The following is a 22,543-nucleotide window of genomic DNA, read 5'->3' as shown; positions in this document are numbered from 1 at the left end:
TACTCAATCCGGCCAGTTGTTTTACACTATTCCACTAATCTAATACAGCAAGATATGTGGCAATTTGAGGATTTAAAATACTTAAAGAATTGGCTTTACAAAAAAGCCCATTTGTTAGACCTCAAGAATACACACAATGAGTTTTGGTGATACTTAGTAAAAAACAATACTGAATGTGCAACAGGAACGATTGATTAATGATTGTCGAATTATTATTGAAGTAATGGACAAACATGCATTTTATCTTAGAGTGTGTCCGTTTTAAGTCTCTTACTTTGTGTCACAATTTTTATGTTTCTTTTTCTACAATATTTCCCAAATATAGACATTTTATTCTCTGCAACAATGTTTTGATTGCAGACTTTGCACTAACTAGTTTTTCAGCTGGTGCAATAGGCTGCAGGTGTAAATGCAAAGGCTCATGTTCAGATGTCATTGTCCAGATTATGTATCATCATACAGATGGCATGTCAATACAGGTGTGAATGTGTTCCTACTCTCACAACCACTATCACAATTAGATACTTTCAAATTTTGGTTCATAATAATATATGTTCGATGGAGAAGCTATTACATTAAAATGTCAACTTTTCCATTCATTAACCATATTGAAGCACTCCATTTCATCTCATTCACCTTTCTGTCTGTGGAAACATGTGTCTGTCTGTCTTGTGTGTTTGTGCGTGCCCGCATGCGTGTGTGTGTGTGTGTTTGTGTGTGCCCATCAGACGAGCCACGCTGTGGTCATGGCTAAGGGAGGCCCCTACTTGCCCGGAAACACACCCGCCCCTCCCACTCATTTCACTTGTTCCTGTACCCATGACCAGCAGGTGAGACACTCACACATACCCCTCCTCTCCTGTCATTGGTCGGTTCATCATGTCTGTCAAGTCACACACTGCTGGGCCCTGTTCTTCATACATGGATAACAGTTCCTTGGATCTGCTCTGCTCTGAATTGCTTAAAATTTAGCGCACCTTCAAAAGCTATTCACAGTTGACTTTTCAACCACATACTGTAAAATAAATAAATTCTTCAAATATGAGGGGCCCTCTCTTGATTTAATGTCTACAAACAAAGCCACAGAGATTTGACCCTACCTAAGTCCCGCCCCTTTTACCTTTGAGCTCCAATGACAGTTGAGCAAGCCTCGGTCAGAACCTCGGCCAAGTTTCTCCTGTCCTGTACTTAGATATGCTATGTGCTAGGCTCGTCTATGCTGAAAAGACAATCAAATTTTAATAACCTATATCCAAAACCGCAGCCAAGAGGTAGCTAATCTACATCCGTCGTTAGCTAGCATGATTTTGACTCTGCACGTTTCCTTTATTTAAAGGAGTAAACTATCATCCAAGAAAAAATAATAATGGTATGTTATTGTTATGATGTTATGAGCTAGCTAACATCATCTTGGCCTGGATCAGTTGAACCATGTGTAAAGAGCGGGGCTGTTACCTGTAGTAAGTCGTGGGTAATGTTGGTAGTTGAAAGCAGCAGTTTGTAGGTGTGATGGCTATTTACTTTACAGCAAATCAACTTAGCAATTCAGTGTTGAGAACATAGACACTAAAAGCATCCATTTGTATCTGCTACATCTTGACTTGAATATGCTATACACTTTAGCATACACGATCAGAATCAGAATGTCTCAAAGTCCCTCCACAGATAAAGCTGTGGAAATCAGCTGTAATTCGTTAATATTTCCTTCAGGGAGGTAGTTTGCATGGTTTTCTTGTGATTTAACTGCAGAGGTTATGTTTGGTCTTAATCCCACACAAATGTTCTAGTGTATGTATGCAATGTGTCTGTAATTCCAGTTAAAAGGACCCTTCTATTTAATTTTTCCAGACACAGAGCTTTAGATCGTTTTTTTCCTTTGTCGTCTGAATAATAGAGGCTACAGTGAAATCTGTTAATGAAGGCTTTTGGGTATAGTATTTTGGGTGCCACTAAAAGAAAGTGTAAGATCAAATCAAATCCGGTGATAATCCTTAGGTCAGGGATTTGGTCAGTAAATTTGAGCGAAACAAAGACTATGTTTACCCCATGTGAATGTGCCACACAGGATGTGGAGGGGAGGGGGGTTGGGTTCTGAGTCATATGAAGTCTATTGAAAGGCATGATACACACTACTATCCTCCACAACTGCTGTAAAAAGTTAATTTATAGTAACTTGGACTGAAATGAGTCACTTAGTCATTTGATTAGTATAATTTTAGACTCTGTTAAAGGCACGTCTACCTATAATTTCATTGTGCTTGTAAACAAAATGCTAAAGAGTTCGCTGAAGCATCCGGCCAGTGATCTTCTAAGGAAATATGGATGATTTTGGTGTCTATGGTCTTGTAATGTATAGAGAGAATTCACCATTAATTGAATGCCACAGAAGAAAGAAATATAACATGTATGAAAAGAGAAAAATATAGCACTTCCTTATTTGTTTTAGTTGTTGAAGTAATAAGAGTTTGTTGGTTGACCGGATTAGAGGTGGAACTCATGTAGACGCAGCTTTAGTTGACAGAAAAAAAACGACTGAAGAAAATTCTTTGACTAGCATTAAGTGTGTCTGTGCGTGTGTGCTTGTGTGCGTGTAGATCCCGGACTCTATCATTTCTCGAGGCGTTCAGGTGCTTCCTCGAGATTCGGCCTCTTTAAGCTCCACCCCTTCCGAGTCACCACGGGCAACACAGGCGACCTCCCGCCTTTCCACCGCCTCATGCCCGACACCCAAGGTACACACAAACTTTCATACATGCACACACACGCACACAGACACACACACACACACACACACACACACACACACACACAGAGAAATGAGCACTAAGCAATAAGAATAGCTGGAAATTCAAATCACTTTCAACCACAAAATCGATATTAAAACATGTTGCATGAAATTGAAAGTTTCCTCTATTTGCTTTGCAAGATTCATAAGGCATGCAAATAGCATGTGTAACGTTACTGCTGATAGAAGTGGAAAGCTATCTCAGCAGTTCCAAATTAAAAAAAAGGACAGTTTCTGCATGATTGGAGTTTTTGCTTATTTCCTGTATTTACCTTTTTTGTCGCTGTAGATTATTTGCTGATGTTTCTATCCCTTATCATAGCAGAAGGTTGTACATTTGAATTCCTAACTTAAGATGACTTTCATTCAGATTATTTTGAGATTTATTTGGTCCCACTGTAGTCACTGAGATCACTTACTGAAAGGTAAACGTGTTATGGATGGGTACATTAAATATACATCCCAATCCTGTCTCAGTTTGGCTCTCAGATGGGTATATTGATAAGAGGCCAAATCTAAAAGTCAGTAGTCAGTTGTAGCATCCTGATTCAACCGCGGCAAACGTGACTGTCAGTGATGGATTACCCTGAAATTAAAAGTCTCGGGACTCGTGTGCTGTTTGGAATTGAATGGGAGTGAATGAGACTGTTAGAAATATCTTCAGTTGTGGTACATTCACGCAAAAATTGTCCCAATTAATGTCAAGTGATTGACAATGGAAAAAAAAATTGCAAAAACTCAAATTATGCTGGGATTGTCTTAAAGGTAACAAACCTGCCTATTTTCTGATCCGTTACCATTTTTATTTGCAAACCCAAATCTTTCTCTCTATGCAATTTAACTCTTTTGTTGTGTAAATTCAATATAATGTACATTTCCACAGCACAAATACAATAAATACAGAGGTGTCTTCTGTAATAGATTCAAAATAAATAATTATGATTATATTATTACTAGAATCATTATTATATATAAAACAGTATTTCTGTTAAAAGAGAAACTCTGGGCAGCAGAGTGGTGGTGACTCTGCTGTGGTCCTGCTTTGTGCTTAGGGCTGTGTATTGGCAAGAATCTGGCAATACGATACGTATCACGATACAGGGGTTATGATCAGTATATTGCTATACTGTAAGCAATATATTGCATTTTTCTATAATTGGGAAAATTAACATAGTATAAAATATAAGCACAAAAATTTATCAAAAAAGTGTTTTATTCAGTCAGGACAGTAGGATGTATTCTCACAGTTACTGTAACATCTAGCTCTACTTCTTGAGTGTTGGAGTGGAAGAGTCTGAAGAGGCTGAAGATAGATTACAGCCCTGGTATCTAGCGGTCGGAGGTTTAAACACAAAATGAACCACTGTCGTGAATTTTTAAATGTAAATTATTAATTAAATATGAATACAGTGTTTCCGAGAATCAGTACAGTATCACAAAAGATAATACTGCGATACTGAAGTGTATTGATATTTTCATACACCCCTGTTAGTGCTGTGGAGATGTACTTAATGCAGATTTTACCATGTTAGTCATACGAGTACACATACAGTACAGAAATTTATTTTAATTGGCCATTATTGTCAATTATAGTAGTTGTTAGTATCAAACATGACTGAAATTTGAATACTGGCTTTTAGAATATATTTTTTAATTTAATTTAATTTATTATTAATTGTTATTAATTTATTTATTCCATGGCAAGCACACTTTTTTTCCATTCAAATCAAGACAAAGAGATAGCTTAGAAAAAGATGCTACATCTGGCAGAGCAGAGTGTTTAAAAATAATGTAGTAAAGCATTGATGAATGATTCAGTGAACAAGTGTGATAATATGGAGAAAGTAAAATGTCATCACAGGTTTTACAAACTGTTTTGATAAAGCTTAGATGGACACTGGGGTGGACTGATATAACAGTGGAACCCCAGACTGAGTCCTCTTTTAGTTTCTAATAATCTTGTGTGGAATTAGACACAGAGCTGGTTTTTAACGTCACAGTTAGGATTCATGTTATTTATGTTTCCATGTCCTGTGTATTAGACATTATTTATAGATCAATCAACATGAAAGCCTTTGCCAGACTGTCCTGTTATGAAGGAGAGTTATTGAAATCATTCCTTCCATATGTTTGCATCAAACAATGACCAAATATAGAATATCTGTCTGTCTCTCTGCAGGTTCAGTCACGATGTGGCAGTAATGAGAACATTCTGAGAGCCAGTAAGTACAGTGTGTGCAGTGTGTGTGAGTGTGTGGAGGTGTGTCTCATTAACATGCCAACCTTGCAACAGCAACTTGCATCACTGTGGAAAATTTAGGAACTTTAAGGTATTGTTTATTGTAACATATTCACATATAATTTATGCCCATTCTCTTTATTTGTGTGCGTGTGCGTGCGCGTGCGTGTGCGTGTGCGTGTGTGTGTGTGCGTGTGTGTAGGCCACAGTGCGGTAGACATCAGTAAAGTGGCACGTCGTCATCGCATGTCTCCGTTCCCATTGACGTCAATGGACAAAGCCTTCATCACTGTTCTAGAGATGACACCAATTCTGGGAATTGAAGTCATTAACTACAGAGGTGAGTCTTCAGAAGGGTGTGTGTGTGTGTGTGTGTGTATACATATATATATATATATATATATATATATATACACTGTATGTTCGTGCATCTATCTTCTGTTTGACTTGTCTAGTGCTATTTTAGGAACACAGAGAAGACTTGAGAAGACATTGTATAAATCAGGGGTTTCAAGCAGTTTGGCTCTCAAGTGATCCACCACACACATATTGTAATAATCATTGTGTATAATTTGTATGATTGGAGGTTTCTTGTTAAAATGCAGTTTGCACTAAGTTGACCTGACTCAGCCTACTTTCTTTAGACGGTTTGGGTCGAGTGCTCGCTCAGGACATCTATGCCAAAGACAACCTTCCTCCGTTTCCCGCCTCTGTTAAAGATGGCTACGCTGTACGAGGTGAGACCACTATCTGTTATTATACAACATCAGATACACTTTATATCAGGGACACAGAAAATGCCATGAAATTTGACTTAACTGACATCTGTGCATTCATTTATGCATTTACACTTATTTAGTTGTTGGCATTGAAGGAATTAAAGAGCAAATTCTTGAACTGTCCTCTTTGCTGCCGCTTGAATCGTAAAAAATCAATAGTCATGGTCTAATTTTCATACTTAACTTGATTAACATCATTATCATTGACCCATAGCTGCCGATGGCCCAGGAGATCGCTTCATCATGGGAGAATCACAGGCTGGACAACAGGTCAGCTCTAATACACTAACACTACGGTAATGTTAGAGTCTTAAATAACACCACATAGTACCACTTTTAGCAGCACAGCTACTAGCACTGCTAATAACACAATTATTAGCACTTCTACTAATACAGTATTATTAGTTCTACCTTATTTTAGTTCTACCACGACATCAAGCACTGTGAGTAATAGGGCTGAAATTAACATTTTTTTTCAATGTCAAGTAATCTGTCGATCATTTTCCCTAGGGCTGCCCCCTCGGCAAGCAGTTAAAGCCATTAGTCGACTGGTCTTTGCACATTTATGATGTGAATCTAATTATTTAAATATAGATATTTAAACAGCCGCCTGTTAGATGCTAACTGCAGAAACGCTGCTGTCCGGTTTTATGCCTCTCCTGTCCCTGCCTGAACCTGCTGTGTCTTCATTGTCCCCAAAGTAAGAGTAAATCACCTGGCCTCCGTCGGTCTCTGAGGCTATGAACCCGGTTATGTTGCCCACTCAACCGGCTCTGGTTCTGGTGCTCATTCTCATAGGCCCTTTGAGTTCCCAGTCTGGGTACAGTCAGCTAATAGGACCACTATGTAGCTAATGGCAGCTACAGCTGTTAGCACATTCAGCATTGCTGTGTTACAATAGAAAAGGACCGTGTTGCAATCTTAACCTGGTGACAAGGAGCTCCACACATTGTTATTTTTGACATTGTTTTCTGTGACTACTCTTCTCATCGGTTTAGTTGATTGAGGGACAGCCCTAATTTTAACAATTAATCACTTAGTTGGTCAATAAAATGCCAGAAAGATATTGGTGAAAAATATGAATCACTGTTTCCCAAAGCCCAAGGTCACGTCCCCAAATGTCTTTGTTTGTCCACAAGATATTCAGTTTATCATTACTCAAATCAATTAGTTGAATTGTTCTAGTAAGTAACACTGCCAAATAAATATAGCACCGTCAAAATTAGTAGCCCTATCATTAATAATTGTAATGTTGCTACTAGTACTACTACAGCAAAATGGCAGGTCTTGGACGTACAGACTTTGTATAAAAACACTCTCAGCGTCACGTTACTAGTCTCAGAGCTCTGAAACAGCTGAGCCAATCACAGTGAAGGAGGACAATAATAATGACAAATGGAAATCATATTGTTGTCTGGTTGCTGCAGAGTGGCATGATGTGAACACCCAGCACCATAAATCTGCACCCAGAGGCAGTTGAGTCTATGTCTGTAGAGATATTGAATGGAATATTGAATGTTGCCAGTAATCTTTTGCAACTCAGCGTTTTAAAATAATAAATCTACATCATATATGTTGTATGCTTTCTAATGCAATTCAAGAATAGAACATGACACACAACATTTTGCCACAAACATTGGAAAAGGAGTGAAGCACAGGATTAATGAGCCCTGATAATCTAAATCTGTTGGAATAACAAATTCTGTCCCACCAGTGTCATTAGTTCAAAAGTGTTTGTGATCTTTGCTTATTACTTAAACTACCCTTATGTCATCATAGACAGGACAGCAAAACAAAAAGCAAACCTCATTCTCTGTTTCACCTAAATCACAAAATAAACAAAGTCTGTCCTTCTCTGGACATTAAACCTAATGGTTAATGGCTAATGGTAATGTTCCTCAACACAGCTGTCACATGCACATGCACATAGGGTGATTATATCCAAGAAATGAATCAATGGCTCTGAGATGCTGCAACATCTGAACCCCAACTTCCAAAAATACTCACACGTTTTTCTGTCTGTTTAGAAATTTCAAAGTGGAAAATACCAAATACGAAACTAAAATAGGGCTCAGTGATTTCTGTTATTAGTTACAACTAATGTTCCTGTATCACCACTGTGACCACAAAAAGGCTACTGTTCCTGCTATTGATGTTGTTGGAGACTGTTGCTACTATTATAGCCACTAATCCTACTCTGTGTTTGTGTGTGTGTACAGCCCACCCATACAGTGATGCCAGGTCAGGTGATGAGGGTGACGACCGGGGCTCCGATTCCTTGTGGAGCCGACGCTGTGGTCCAAGTAGAAGATACAGAGCTTCTGCGGGAGTCTGAGGATGTAAGTGCGTGTGCGTGTGCGTGTGCGTGTGCGTGTGTGTGTGTGTGTGTGTGTGTGTGTGTGTGTGTGTGTGTGTGTGTGTGTGTGTGTGTGTGTGTGTGTGTGTGTGTGTGTGTGTGTGTGTGTGTGTGTGTGTGTGTGTGTGTTATTAGCAGGTATGGTGATACTGACAGTCTGGCTCATTTCAGGGCACAGAGGAGCTGGAGGTGAGGATTATGGTCCAGGCCCGACCCGGACAGGACATCAGGTAAACCCAACACAATATGCAAATAAAGGAACTAATGGGAACTAATCGAAATCAAAGCTAGCTAGCTAATTATGATTGTAACGTGTTGGTGTGTCTGTACAGGCCAATAGGTCACGACATCAGGCGAGGGGAGTGTGTGCTGGCTAAAGGAACACATATGGGCCCGTCAGAGATCGGCCTGCTGGCTACAGTTGGAGTGACTGAGGTCAGCGTGCACAAGTTCCCCGTGGTGGCCGTCATGTCCACTGGAAACGAGGTACGAGCACGTGAACAGATGAATATACTTACATACTTTCTTTTGAACTTTGCATTTAGAGTTTTAGGTTTTTGATGAAGAAAACTTCTGGTCAATCTTCACTTTGATGAAAAAAGGATAAACATGATCAACAAGTTGAGGTTACTTGGATTCATGTATTTATTTTAACCCAAACCATGATCTTTTACTAAACCTAACCAAACTGTGGCTGTTTTGAGGGTGTGTTATGTAGTAGGCGAGTCCTGTAGTACTATGGGCAGATAGACCTTTCATAGCTTCCAAGAGTAATCTATGAAAGGGGCAGACACAGGAGGAGGGGCAAACTTTGAATGCTGTGTTTACAAACTGCAACTGACAAATCCTCCTGATTATGCTCTGAAAGAAACCTTACATTGTCTCTGCTTATATCCTTCAATTGTCTCGCATTAAACACATCATATGAGGAGTCAACGGAGGTCAGTCTCAGTGTCAAAGAACCGGATAGAACCAGTTATTCACACGTGATGTGAGGAGCAGGGCCTTCAAGGTCCCTCTAAACTCAACTACTTCCCACACAAAGCTGGCCCAGTGTGAAGGCGTAACAATGACCAAATAGAAACCATTCATGTCCTCATATATAATCAATTTTCCTACTAAGGTTTTCTACTGAATCAACATACCAGTTGAATTCCTCTGTGTGTGTATGTGTAGCTGTTGAATCCAGAGGATGACCTTCACCCAGGGAAAATCAGAGACTCCAACCGCTCCACTCTGCTGTCCACCATCCAGGAACATGGATATCCCACCATCAACCTGGGAATCGTTGGAGACAAGTAGGAGCATTTTAGCTTCATACAAAAATAACTTCTCTGCCCTGCTGACATTTTGTTTGGTGACACAAACGTTGCACTGACTACATTTGATGGAGAGTTTTGCTGTCGGACCTTTCCTTTTGACAAAACAATATTTGAGCTGGAGTCTTACAGTTCCTGCCCGTACTTTTAAAGGCAGCCTAAAGTCTAAAACACTGTTAGTAAGCTATTGGTTATTGGCGTGGCTAAATGGCCTTTTAGCCAAACTGTGTTTTTTGTCACATACTTCCAGTCACAGCTACAGTAAATAGAAGAAGTTCATGTCCTCTCCCTGTTACAGGCACTCTGGGAAATGTAGGAAACCACAAATTGAAATTGTAGATAAGGCATGTCAAAAAGAAAAAGGCTACAGGGCTAAACAATGTCAAATTCAATGCAACAGAGGCTGACCAGTCCTGACTTTTAGTCCCTAGTAAAACCTTGATCCTTCACTTCCCATAATGCCACTTGATTGTGTCTTTTTGTCAGAACCTCCTCACCTGATAAACGGCCACATCTCCACTTTGTAGCACATGTTTTCCATTAATAATATGCAGCTTTCAATCCCAATCCAACATAACCCTGATGACATCACTGTGATATCCACACTATGACATTATTTTCTCAGACTTGACAAAGTTCCTCCACAGCCACAGGAGACATCATACAGCAGTTTTCATAGGCTGAGAGGCACTTGCTATGAGTAGTAAACTGAGTTTGCTCGTGTTTGCAGCCCTGATGACTTGCTTTCAGCTCTCCATGAGGGAATCAGTCGTGCCGACGTCATCATCACCTCAGGGGGTGTGTCCATGGGAGAGAAGGTAACTTCTCACCTAAGAGCCATCTCCTCAAACTATCTACAGAGTTCACTCACAAGTTGATTAGATATTCTGGTCTTTGATAAAGAAACAGAACATTTGTCAGTTTATTTGCTTGCTTACTGTTTTTTTCTGATCTAACAACATCAATGGACTTCAGTTTGCAGTATAATTGTTCTCCATCTGTCTGTGTTTGTGTGTCCTATTAGGACTACCTAAAGCAGGTGCTGGATATTGACCTTCATGCTCAGATCCACTTTGGACGAGTCTTTATGAAGCCAGGGTGAGACGGGGGAGGGGAGTGGAGTCTGGCTGGGGGGATTAAAACACATGATTTTATATCCAAAGTAATTTTCTTATTAACCTCTAGTGAGAAATAAAGTGAACTCATTCACTGTTCATATTATCCATACTGCAGCCTGTGCTTTCTATACTTCTGCTACTTCTACTCTTCAACTGCTTTTACTTTTACTGTACTCCCTACTTCTACTACTTCCCCTCCTACCACTTCTGCTACTACTGCTAATACCAATTCTACAGTTACTACTACAACTTTCACTATATTTTTTACTGTCACCACCAAAGTGATAGTAGTACTACTCCTACTTCTATGACTGCCCCGTTTACTTCTTCTGCTACTACTGTTAATACCATTTCTGCTGCTATTGTGCTTTTACTGCTGTTACTATTCCTGCTACTGTTGTCTCTACAGTTTGCTACTACTACACTGTATTTATTACTGTCACTACAGAACTACTTGTACTGCTGCTACTGATTTTACTTCTACTGCTACTACAAGTTCTGCCTCTACAGTTTCTATTGTTACTACTAGTACAATTGTCTATATTGATTCCTATCACTAAAACAATTATACTACTACTGCTACTCCTACTACTGACCCTTCTACTACTACTGCTTTTACTGCTACTATACTTACTATGTCTTCTTCTTCTACTGCTGCTTCTGCTTTTACTGATTCCACTACTAGAACTGCTGTTGCTGCTACTCCTTCTATTATTGCTACTGCTTTTTCTGATATTACTACTGCTAATGCTATTACGGTCACTATTCTTTCTACTTCTATTACTATTTGGGTGCTACTACTGTTTCTTCTTCTATGGCTACAAGTGTTGCTGCCAGTACTTATAGTACTTTCACTATTGTTGTAACTACTATTATTGTTAGTGCGATGATTCATTTTACCACTAGTACTGTAATGGCATCTAGAGGAATGTAATGAGCTGTGTGTTTCTGTTCTTCAGTCTTCCTACTACCTTTGCCACAGCTGACATTGATGGAGCACGGAAACTCATCTTTGCTCTGCCAGGTAATATATTTAAGTGTGAGTTAACTGGGTGTGTGTTGTTTGGCTGTCAGTAAGCGTGTATCTCCTTGTCCAATCCCCTGGACCATCTGACACCACACTGCTTTTCCTTAACTGAAGCCATGTCCCATTCGCTGTGTGTGTAACCTTCACATCGGCACCAGAACAGCAGGCACACTGGAAAGGGAGTGATGGTGACAAGGTAGCGCATTACAAGATGCCGTTAAAAAACGTTGTGTGTTGGTTCAGGCGTGATCTCTTTCATGATACGTGAAAGTGTTTATCAGCAGTGATACCCATTTGAAGCTAAGGATAGTTTCATTTAAAAAACGGAACAAACAAGAAAGTGCACAAGAAAGAGTGGGTGAACAGACAAAACAAAACAGAAGAATCAGTCTTCACTTCATTTGGTCCCCATTTCTTTACTTACTTACTAAATTACCACTAGCAGATGAAACTCTTGCAATCACAAGTTATCTTGCAAGTATTGACACAAATGGGACTCAAAGTTGGCATGAGTGGCAACAAGACCTCCATTATGTATTCTGACAATCTGACTTGCTTGAGTCAGTCCACTCTGTAAATGAACGCCCAAACTTACCCATCGATTGGTTATGGATCGCTCCTACTTCAGCCAGTAGCCAGTCGAGGCATTCCACTTTTGTCCCTCCAGCCCTGAACCCACATGTAGCATCAGCCCCTGTCTTTTGTGTCTGTCTCGGCTGTCCTCGTCCTCGGTGTGTATGGTTTGTTTATGGTAATGTTCGACTGATATATTACTGATAAACTGGGCTAATAGGTATTGGGTCAGTCAGTAGCTTTCATATCCATTACAAAGAAGTTTCCTCTTGTTTTATTCAAGCAGTCTCAGACCTGGCCTGTGTAAAACTTGCCTAACTCTGCCTTTAAAGACAGTTCTTCCCATTTTTGCCCAGGATCCTGTATCTCTTGATCAGTGTCCACTATACAAATTCAGGCCCAATCATGTCAGTTGCTATATTTTTGATGGCTAATGGCTCATCTAATGCACAACTTTTCCTACATATTATGACTCAAGGGGAGCATACACCAGTCTAGAACCTCATTGTTTAGTGGTATTTGACATCCATGCACTTTATAGACAGAAGAAGCTTTGTCCATAGATCAAAAGTGATCAAATTGCTGCTTTTTTGGAATGTTGCTGTACGTTGACACCGGGAAATATCACAGTGGTGTAACCTGACTTGCTACTTTTATGTGGACATAGATAGAAATAATTTGTGCAGCTGTTTTGATGTCATACGTTGCTAATGTATGTTGCTCTTAACTTTACGTTGTAAAGTCATGCAGCATTTTGAGTGAAACTCGGGTAGCTCTGTAGCAGCTTTCAAGGTCTGACACACATGAACATACACACAATCATATTACACTGTTATGGTTATAATGGTTATATCTTTAACTTCACCTTTGAATGTCTATCTGATTGTTTCCCTAGTGGTAAAGCACAGTGCTGTTGGGTTTGAGGCCTTGGTTGTCTTCAGGTTCATCTGGGTGAATCTTTCTGCTCTACCCATTCAAAATGCCATTCAGTCTCCATTTGAATATATTTGTTGACTTTACATGCTAACTCTGCATTATAGACTAAAAATGAACGTTTCTGTGACTCGCTTTTGGAGCCAACCTCAAGAGGAACTACAGTTTTTGGCACTACTGTGTTGGCTTCATTTAATCTCTAAGTGATGCTAATGTTTTGTGGGTTGATTTGTTTTTTTATACTTTTTGTATTTTTTATACAGTATTTCCGTATGTTTTAGTTTATCTCCTGTGGTTTCAGACTGCAATTCTTTTGGCATTGAAAACTCACTTGATTTTGTCACTCCAAGAAACGCCATTGCCTCAATGAGCTGTGTAGTACAGACACAGCTGCAGCTGCAACTGACCGTGTTTGATGAGAAAATCCATGGGCCACAATATCCAAGTTCCCATTGTTGTCAGAACACCTTTTTACCACACCTCTGCTCTGTTGTTAGGACCAACTGATACAGTGGAAAATAATAAAAACATAGGGGTCAGGTTAGGAATGGGCAGAACTGTCCTTTTGAAGAGCATCTAGCAATTTAGTATTGAGTATGCAGTGTCTTACAATAAGACACAACTTAACATATTGAATATCTGCATACGATATTGGCTTTAAAAGCCCCTGTAGAACCCCCAGTCTCTCTTTGACTAAAGCTCAGCAGTCCTTTACTGCTGTGCTGTTTAAAACTTTGCTAGTCACTAATGTTGTCATGGTAATGAAACGGAACCCTACAGTATAGTATGTCCTGCAGCCTTAGTCTGGGCCTTTGTGATTTGGAGTGTGTTGGTCTTTGCTCCAGTCTAGCACTGTACATGTATTACTATTGTTATTAAAGGAAACTTCAACTTCAGAGAGGTTGGGCCCTCCCTGCTGGAGGCCGTAGCCCCGAGTGAGACCGAGGCCAGGCAACCACTAACCCCTGCACCTAGAGGAAGTAGGTCCTGAAACTGAACCCACAATGACCTCTGACAGTTCCCCTTTCATCTTGACTGGAAGAAAGATGGTCCTGTTTTTTTCTAAATTACCTTTTATCCCAAACAGTGCTAGATATAAGGGCGAAAACATTCTAACCCATATGTCTTTAAACCCTGACCTCTGAGTAACTCTTAAGTCTTAAGTCCTTCAGTCTCAAGTCCTATGCTAGCATATTCATGTTTATTCTTGATTGCCCGGCTACTTGTCTTGGTCCTTGTTCTCGTCCGCTATCATGATGACCTCACCCCCTGACCCTCAGTCACCTCTGTCATTACCTGCTTATCCACAACTCATTTCATGCTGCGTTGACATTGTAGTCAAAAACAAGGCCAAAGGGTTCACACCAGGGGATGTAACTCAGCCAAACAGCCAACTGCCTTCTTGTTGTCATAATGATTTTGATAATTGTTTGGCAATTATACAGTCATACTTTTGTATAACAAATATATTTATTGTTTCAATACATTTAACAGTCTTATTTTGACAAATAATTGCCGATGAATAATTTTAACACAAGATGTCTCCTACTTCACTGTAAAGTCCATTCTCAGTGGATGTGCACTGGTGGCTTCAAGTTTCTACATCACACTGTACAAGTTGCATACTGGACCAGGACTGACTTCCTAACTATTTGTGATGTCACAAATCCTGCTGATAAGGCCCCGCCCCTTAAAGTCAGATTTTCAGTGAGCACAGAGAAACTTTCCACTTTCAGTAGATCAATGTAAAAACATCCTTCTAGAGTCAAAGTGCACAGACAGCATTCTGCACAGTAAAGACATCACAGAGTTTCGACTGTTGTGGGGCTTTAAATAATCACTGGAATAAGAGAAATATTTGCTGCTGCTGTAGGAAACTTTTTGATACAATAATTTAGGTTGAAGTTTTATGAGGAGTTTTTTGTGTCAGCATTAAGGGATTTCACCACCTTTTTTTTCATTGAAAGCAATCCAGTTTGGCATTAACTGTGCAGCATAAATGTACCATTACCCCCCAGTTTCCTCCACTGAAGACTCATCTTGTGGCACTGTATTTCATGTGTGGGTATGGTCAAGGCCTAAAGATGTAAACACCATTAATCTTATTATGTCTGCTGTTGGTGGCAGTTAAAGACAAATTAGTACTCAGGGAGATGAGCTCCCAATAGGCCACAGCCTCCTTTTCATGGCATACTTCTTGCATACATTTGTTATCTGCAGTGTGTTTGGATATACTGTAGCTTTAGTTTGTATATGCACACCTTCAATTAAAATGCACCTCCATTGAGATCTGAATTCTTTTGCTTCCTCAAATGTGTTGCACACAATATTGTGTGCATTCAAGGAAAGCTTTGATTGTACAAACTTTAAACTGTCTCAATCAGCCAGTACTTCTCAATCTGGTCATTGATAACGTGTGTTACTGTACTGAAGATGTTTTTCAGTTCTGTTAAGCAAAATAATTCAAATCTCTCCACAATGTGCTGCAGGGATGACGTATTTCTGTAGGGAAATCCAGAAGTTAGCATCACCCTGGTTCCATCCACAAAAAGCCAAAGGGATTTTTCCATTGGACTTTGGATTATTGCTGAAAATATGCTCTGTGGTGAACAGAAGTGTATGAAACTTACACATTTTGTTCAATAAGATAATCTTCAGAAATGAACGGCACTTTTTGAAGCATAAATGCGATCCCTTGAAGCAAAAAGCTAACTTTATGCATTTATAAACTACACCATGGTCGCATGACTTCAACGCCAGGTCCACTAAACTTCCAATTTATAATTAAATATTGTAATTTAAATCTACAAGTTGGATAGTTTGAGTTGAAATAGTTTGCAAGAATGCAAGTATAAACACAACTAGTCTGTAAAAGCGGACTAGTCTCCATGTTCGACACCACCGACAACCTCTGTAGTCTTATTTAGCCCCTTGTTAGCAACTGCCTTTTTTTTGCACTTGTAAAAGCTTCATAATTCACAGGTGGGGTATTTACCGACGTATTTTATATCATAGAACAAAACATGAAAATCTCTTAAGAACCCATTCAAAAACCCACTGACTTCAAGACCAGGGAACCGGAAGTGCTAAACTCATTTCTGGCTTTTAGGACTCATTCCTGCAGCACTCTGCTTGTATGTCTTCACTGTCAGAATGATAAAAACAGCAGCTGAGCCACACTTCTAATGTGTTTGTGTTGGGAGCGTACTCCGGACAGTTTTGCTGACAACAAGTTTTGCTTTCTTAGTACGAGGTCACCCGTGTCATTTATGGCTATAACATGAAGATACGTTTATAGTAAGTACAATTAAGGGGCTGTGTCTGGGTCACACTGGTGTAAAGAGATACCAGCAAAAACACACACAGACACTTAATGGAATAACATGGAGACAGCACAAGACCTAGATTAGATATTAGTGCATACATATACTAGACAGTGTTTATACCTTAATATAGATCATATGTAATTATCTGCTAATTAAGTGTGTAGTTAGTGGTTTGTAGCTTTTACAGTTACCCTAGTAACCCAGTGTTGTGTTGTTTTGTAGGTAACCCAGTGTCTGCAGTGGTGACATGTAACCTGTTTGTGATTCCTGCTCTGAGGAAGATGCAAGGCATTCTGGACCCTAGACCTACAATTATTAAAGCTAGGGTAAAATACACACACACACACACACACACACACACACACACACACACACACACACACACACACACACACACACACTGCAATTATTATTAGCTATTATTATTAAAAAAGGATAATGCAAACAATGGCCACCTATGGGAGGTCTGCTTTTAGAGAGTTAAGTAACTGAAAACTTTGTGTCCCAAATTAATTTTTAAAAAAGCATCTCAGAACCAATTAGCCATAAGCCGTAGCCTTTAACAGTGGCCTGATGCCTGAAACTTGTTGTCCAAAGGTTATGAAATCCACCTACCAGCACCTCTAAAGCTGACTTATTAACATATATAGTTATATCTTATTTGTTTAAACTGCTTCATATTTATTGCACAGACATAAGAGCATTATTGATCTTTTCATCTAATTGTCCGTGAGAAAGAATCATTTTATTTCCCAGAACATTCAAACTACTGAATTCCTTTTACTGTTTGTGGGGTCTTAAAACGTCTAAAGACCAATAATCTGAATTTTAGGCCTTTAAGTTTCTTAAATAGGATTTTGACAGTTCCTAAACCAAAAATGTTCCTTAATATCCTTTGTACTTTTTGCCAGTATGGATGCGAAATGGGTCTTAAATTGCATTCATAATGGTCTTAAAAAGTCTTAAATTTCAACCTGCAGAAACCCTGAATTAGATATAAAGTAATGTATCTAGACAAGAATATTTTCATACAGATTAAAACCCTTAAATTTGTGTTTTTGGACAACAGAAAATCCATATTGAATACCTCATTTTGTGTGCATGTATTTCAGCTTTCCTGTGATGTGAAGCTGGATCCCAGACCAGAGTACCACCGCTGTATTCTCACCTGGCATCACCAGGAGCCACTGCCCTGGGCACAAAGCACAGGTAAACACACATATACACACACACACACACACACACACACACACACACACACACACACACACACAACCAGTGTTTCCCTTACACAGAGCCATCTGTGTTGCACCGTCACAGTTCTGTTACACCCAGCACAGAAAAGTAAATAAAAAGGTATCATGAAATGTTAAATGCATAGTGTGCACCATATCTTCTGCAGATAATTAAATCCCTTAATTCTTAACAGTTATATTCATTACATATTAATTGGTAGAATAGAGTTAACACTGCACACACTTCCTACACACACAGGCTCACACACAAACTGTATGTCCCTCTTTCTCCAGGCAACCAGGTATCCAGCAGACTAATGTCAATGCGTAGCGCCAACGGTCTGCTGATGTTACCTCCTAAAACAGAGCAGTATGTGGAACTGCATAAGGGAGAGGTCGTGGACGTCATGGTCATCGGACGGCTATGATGCAGGTATGTCTATTCTGCAGTCTCACAGGAAGCCTCTACACATATTTACAGGGGAGGGGAACACATCCAACCGTAACACCAAAACATTTCCTCCCCAGACTTCAATGTCACTCGCTACCGATTACCATGGCAGTGCCAGGACTTCCTGTCTGGACAGGAAACGGGCGGGGGCAGGAAGTGATGCATGTCTACCTGGTCGCCATTAGCTGTGATGTCATATGCAACAGCCAATCGGAGCCAGCGGAGGCTGAATCCTCATTGGTCTGCTCTGAGGAGATCACTGTATTTCAATGGAGAAAAAAATGTGAAAAAAAAAAATAAAATATGAGATTTATTCTGTAATATTATTATTATTATTATCCTGATGATAATGATTATTAATATTCTTAATTAATATTCTATTTATTATTATTATCATGGTTCTGATTGAATATTATCATCTTAGTAGTAATCATGCCCTCTTCTCTCCTGTTCATTTGCTTTGTGCGTTCAACATTTTTCCCTGGTAGATATAGAGATATAGAGACTTCCCCTCCTTCCTCCACTCCTCCTGACCTTTTTTCCCTTTCTTTCCCCCTTCTTTCTCTCTTCTTCTTCTTTTCTGCTCTGGCATCCTCTATCCAGATATAGAAACTCCTTGATAACCCCTCCCTGCAGTATCAGTACATCCTGGAACACACTGAGCCTAACATCAGCATTGACAGAAATATGAACTAAAGGCGTATAAAGACATCTTCTGATTGATGTTGCTGATATAGTTTGTGCCAGTACAGTAAATACTTTTTTGCCAAAAGGAAAAAAATCCAAGGATATTTGTTTGTTTGTTTTTTGTTTTTTTTACTCCAGATATAACACTTTCAAACCATACTGAGACACTAAAACTCATCACGACTCTCAGTGAAAGCCATGGAACTCTGTTAGGTGGGTCAGTGGCTCAGCTTTAAGGCAGGACGATTTAAGGCAAGATTCATTGAGTGAAATCCTCTCTGGCCATACTGGAATGATTCCTCTGGTCCGGCATCAAATATAAACATAACTGTTCTAATAATATGTTATAAAAATGATTTCTATGATCTGTAGTCAGGGACGAACTTTCCCTCATATCAGAGGTGGGCCACAATAGTATAACCCAGCCCTGCATTCAAGTGGTGTTGGATTTACATGAGTTTATAGTTTACACCATGAAACTGCAGTACGAAACTGAAATACTTACAGTCTTTAATTCATTCTTTAATTTAACTATTGGAGGATAATGCTTGTGATAGTCTTTATTTTCTTACTATCAACAAATCGCATCAATTAGTGAGCTTTAGGTGCTGATAAGTGGATTAGGTTACTGTCAGACAGAGCCAGGCTAGCTGTTTCCTCTTGTTTTCAGTCTTTATGCCAAGCTAAGCTAGCCAGTCGCTGGCTGTGTACAGATGACAGTGGTAGAAAGAGCGTCATATGAAAACTCCTACAAGGAACTTTCGTGTTGTGTCGATTGTGGTGGCCCCTGTGGACAAAAGTGGTAGTGTTTCTACTACCTCCTTTCATTGATGTCAAGGGGAATTCCACCGAATCCGACCCATTGGCAGGCATAATCAGTTAGACACTCCGTGTAGTACATTTGATTAATCAGTCTTGTCCTTTTCTTTTTCCTCTGCCAATGTGTGATATTATTTCTGTAAAACAGGTCAGAAATATATAGCTCCAGTTTTAAAAAGGCTCAGCTGGGCACTGTAGTTTTTAGCACACTCAAAGGGAGGAATGTGTACATTTGTTTGGGACTATTTTCAGCCGCGGAGTAGTACACATTTGATGCTCTAGTGAGTATTTACAGCAGGACGACGGTGTATTTGGGACTGAGTCAAAATAAGCTGCAATGTGTGTGTTCATGGTAATGAAAGAACATGACACCCAGTGCAACAGTGTGGCTCACTGATGTGTTTTAATATTAGAAGGAGAACATCAGGCACATACACAATACTTGTTAGTAGGTCTTTTTCATTTCTGGTTTGGTCGTTTCATGGGATTTGTTGACAGTGAGAAAAAAATGTAGAATATTATCAGCCTTATCCTTCAAGTAGCCAAAGAGTAACGACTATACCTAGCTGACAGCTGGTCTCAAAGGCTTCTGTTTGGCCAATGTTGCGCCTCCCACCTTTTCCTCAAACAAACATGAACATAAGAGTTGCTCGAGTGCGTCGCGACATACCGTTTTCCCAACTCAGAGAAGTCTCCGGCCTCGGCATCACTTGAAAGCAGGGTGTCGCGTTCAGGTGCTCGTAAACTACACAACTGGTGTATTTCTACCATGACAGTGTTAAGGTGCTTGTTAAAGTCAAAAGAATCAACACAGTTCAAGGCTGTAAAAAAAAACTATCATTTGACTGCTTTTCTCTCAATGTACTGTACGTAGTCAGAGCAACACTGAGAAATATAGACGACCTTGTTTGATATGTAGCCCACTATAAAAGCTTAGTTTACTGTTAGCTTTAACATGATAGGCCGGTTAGCTGCTGTATTCTGCTGATTAAACACTGAACTTAAATTGTTTACCAATTAACAAGGACCATTCAAATGCATCATATGCAATCTGTGAGTCCCAAGCATTCACCAGTGCACCATACCTTAACTCCTCTAGTTCCTCTGATTTTTCCTATCAGTGTGCTCAGTGCCAAACCAACCCACATGGTCAAAGGTCTAATGCTGCATTCAGGTCATATTGGAATAACAGCTACAATGCTACTTATTTGAATTTAATGGTATGTAAAGACACCAAGATGACGTAATTTATGTTTTTTCTAGACGTCCAATGATCTTCACACTACCCCCAGAGATATGACGTGTCAACTTTCCATATCAGAAGCTCAATTCAACTATTTTTCCTCTGTGGCCTGAATGCAGCACTAGTCAGAATTTCTGAGCTTTGACCGCTTTCCTGATAGGCTGATGCAGTCTTCCTCCACCCCTCCCCTCATTCCTCCCTCTCCTCCTCATCTTCCTTTTTGCCCCTCCCCTCCCTCTCCACACTTGCATGCCCATAAAGGGGGGCGTGTTTTTCCTCTTTGGGCAGGTCTCACTCCAGGCGTGAGACCAGGGTGCATCACCTGGGCGGAACTTCTGATCTGACTAAATGTTACATTTCTGGCACTTCTTGATGCGATTTATTGCTGCGTAAGAAGAGTTTTTCAAAGCCCAGGCTCTGGTACCAACACTGTCTCATTTATTACGCTAAGCTCAGATATCAGAAACTTCCCAGTTACCTCAAATGCACCATAAATCTATCGGTGGCTCATGCTGGGTTCATGTCATGTAAGACAAAGTCGTGGAAGAACAGGGTGACATTTTTTTGCAGCATTTTAAAGGCAGTCATTCATTCAGTGGAAGGCCCACAACCAAGTGAAATAAAAGTATTAAATTAAAACCACATTTATGTTTTTGGCTGCTAATATTTACGGTGGACTCATTATGGCATGAACGCAGTATCAGAGCACGTCCCGGCACCTGCCCAAGGAGGACCAATCAAACCCAGATAGATTCATTTGAGTAAGAAGAAGCAGGTTATTGTTAAACTGCCTTTGTACTGAGTGATTCGTAACACTGGACTGAACTCAGTGTCACACTGCACACACTATAAACTATGACCAGCACTTGTAATGAAGCAATGACACAGCATTCTACTACTACTGTATAAATATAATGAAGAGGATGTTTTTTTCTGTAATGATATTATTGAAACTGAAGATGAATTAATAAAAATAATCCTGATTATTCTGTACTTCTGTTTGGACAAGTTGCTTTTTTATTATCGGTCATACAGTATAATGATGAAAATATATTGAATAATTCAGTCATTTTATAGTTTCATTCATGAGGGAGATCTGTGATACAGGGTGTGCAAAGCTAGAAACACTGCAGTCATATGCAGTCATTTCAGATCTATTTAATAGATATTATTATATTGGTAACTACAGAGAAGTAGGATACAATTCTATGCAGCGAGGTAACAGAAAGGTTTCGTAAAAAAATATATTAAAAATGTTTTTTAAATATTTTTTGCAAATTCTATTTTTCTATTTAATAATTTTGCACAAATTGATAAGAAAATACATACAGTAGATTTTAGATCAATCACTTCAAGTAAATGTTTCAGAATCTTATTTTGAAATAAAATAGAAAATGTACCAAACCCCATAAGGATGCTTTTGTCTTCACCAGATGTGACAGAATATTTTAATTATTTATTTGTTTATTTTTTGTGGCGTTCTCTCTATTTAAACCCAAATTAAATGTTACGGTGACTTTGGTTTGAATAATGTAACTCTGTTGTATATTCAGTAAATATTTCCCTTTTTCTAAACAGTCAATACACAATGACCTATGGGAAAAGTTTGACTTCTGCATTATGTATTTATATGTTGCTCAGTATTTCAGGCTG

At 39.4% G+C, this 22,543-nt stretch overlaps 1 protein-coding gene across 2 annotated transcripts in view; it reads left to right on the top strand.

Annotated features, from left to right (window-relative positions):
* The window catches only part of gphna (gephyrin a), a 32,254-nt gene extending 10,371 nt beyond the window's left edge, over positions 1-21,883 (top strand). The window contains exons 8-24 of one of the 2 annotated variants that reach the window (XM_051396282.1): positions 729-830; positions 2,595-2,732; positions 4,965-5,007; positions 5,227-5,364; positions 5,669-5,761; positions 6,018-6,073; positions 8,023-8,142; positions 8,331-8,389; positions 8,492-8,645; positions 9,336-9,457; positions 10,209-10,296; positions 10,503-10,576; positions 11,556-11,620; positions 16,678-16,781; positions 17,568-17,664; positions 17,985-18,123; positions 18,219-21,883. In XM_051396282.1, the coding sequence (XP_051252242.1) occupies positions 729-830; positions 2,595-2,732; positions 4,965-5,007; positions 5,227-5,364; positions 5,669-5,761; positions 6,018-6,073; positions 8,023-8,142; positions 8,331-8,389; positions 8,492-8,645; positions 9,336-9,457; positions 10,209-10,296; positions 10,503-10,576; positions 11,556-11,620; positions 16,678-16,781; positions 17,568-17,664; positions 17,985-18,118 (1,587 nt within the window). In that variant the 3' untranslated portion in view covers positions 18,119-18,123; positions 18,219-21,883. The remainder of the gene's footprint in view (positions 1-728; positions 831-2,594; positions 2,733-4,964; positions 5,008-5,226; positions 5,365-5,668; positions 5,762-6,017; positions 6,074-8,022; positions 8,143-8,330; positions 8,390-8,491; positions 8,646-9,335; positions 9,458-10,208; positions 10,297-10,502; positions 10,577-11,555; positions 11,621-16,677; positions 16,782-17,567; positions 17,665-17,984; positions 18,124-18,218) is intronic. The other variant, XM_051396283.1, reaches the window with a different exon arrangement.
* The last annotated feature ends 660 nt before the right edge of the window (positions 21,884-22,543 follow it).

Source organism: Dicentrarchus labrax, unplaced genomic scaffold (genome assembly GCF_905237075.1).
Source record: "Dicentrarchus labrax unplaced genomic scaffold, dlabrax2021, whole genome shotgun sequence".
Lineage (NCBI taxonomy): Eukaryota > Metazoa > Chordata > Actinopteri > Moronidae > Dicentrarchus > Dicentrarchus labrax.
Note: the sequence above shows the minus strand (reverse complement) of the source record. Positions and strands in the feature narration are given on the sequence as shown.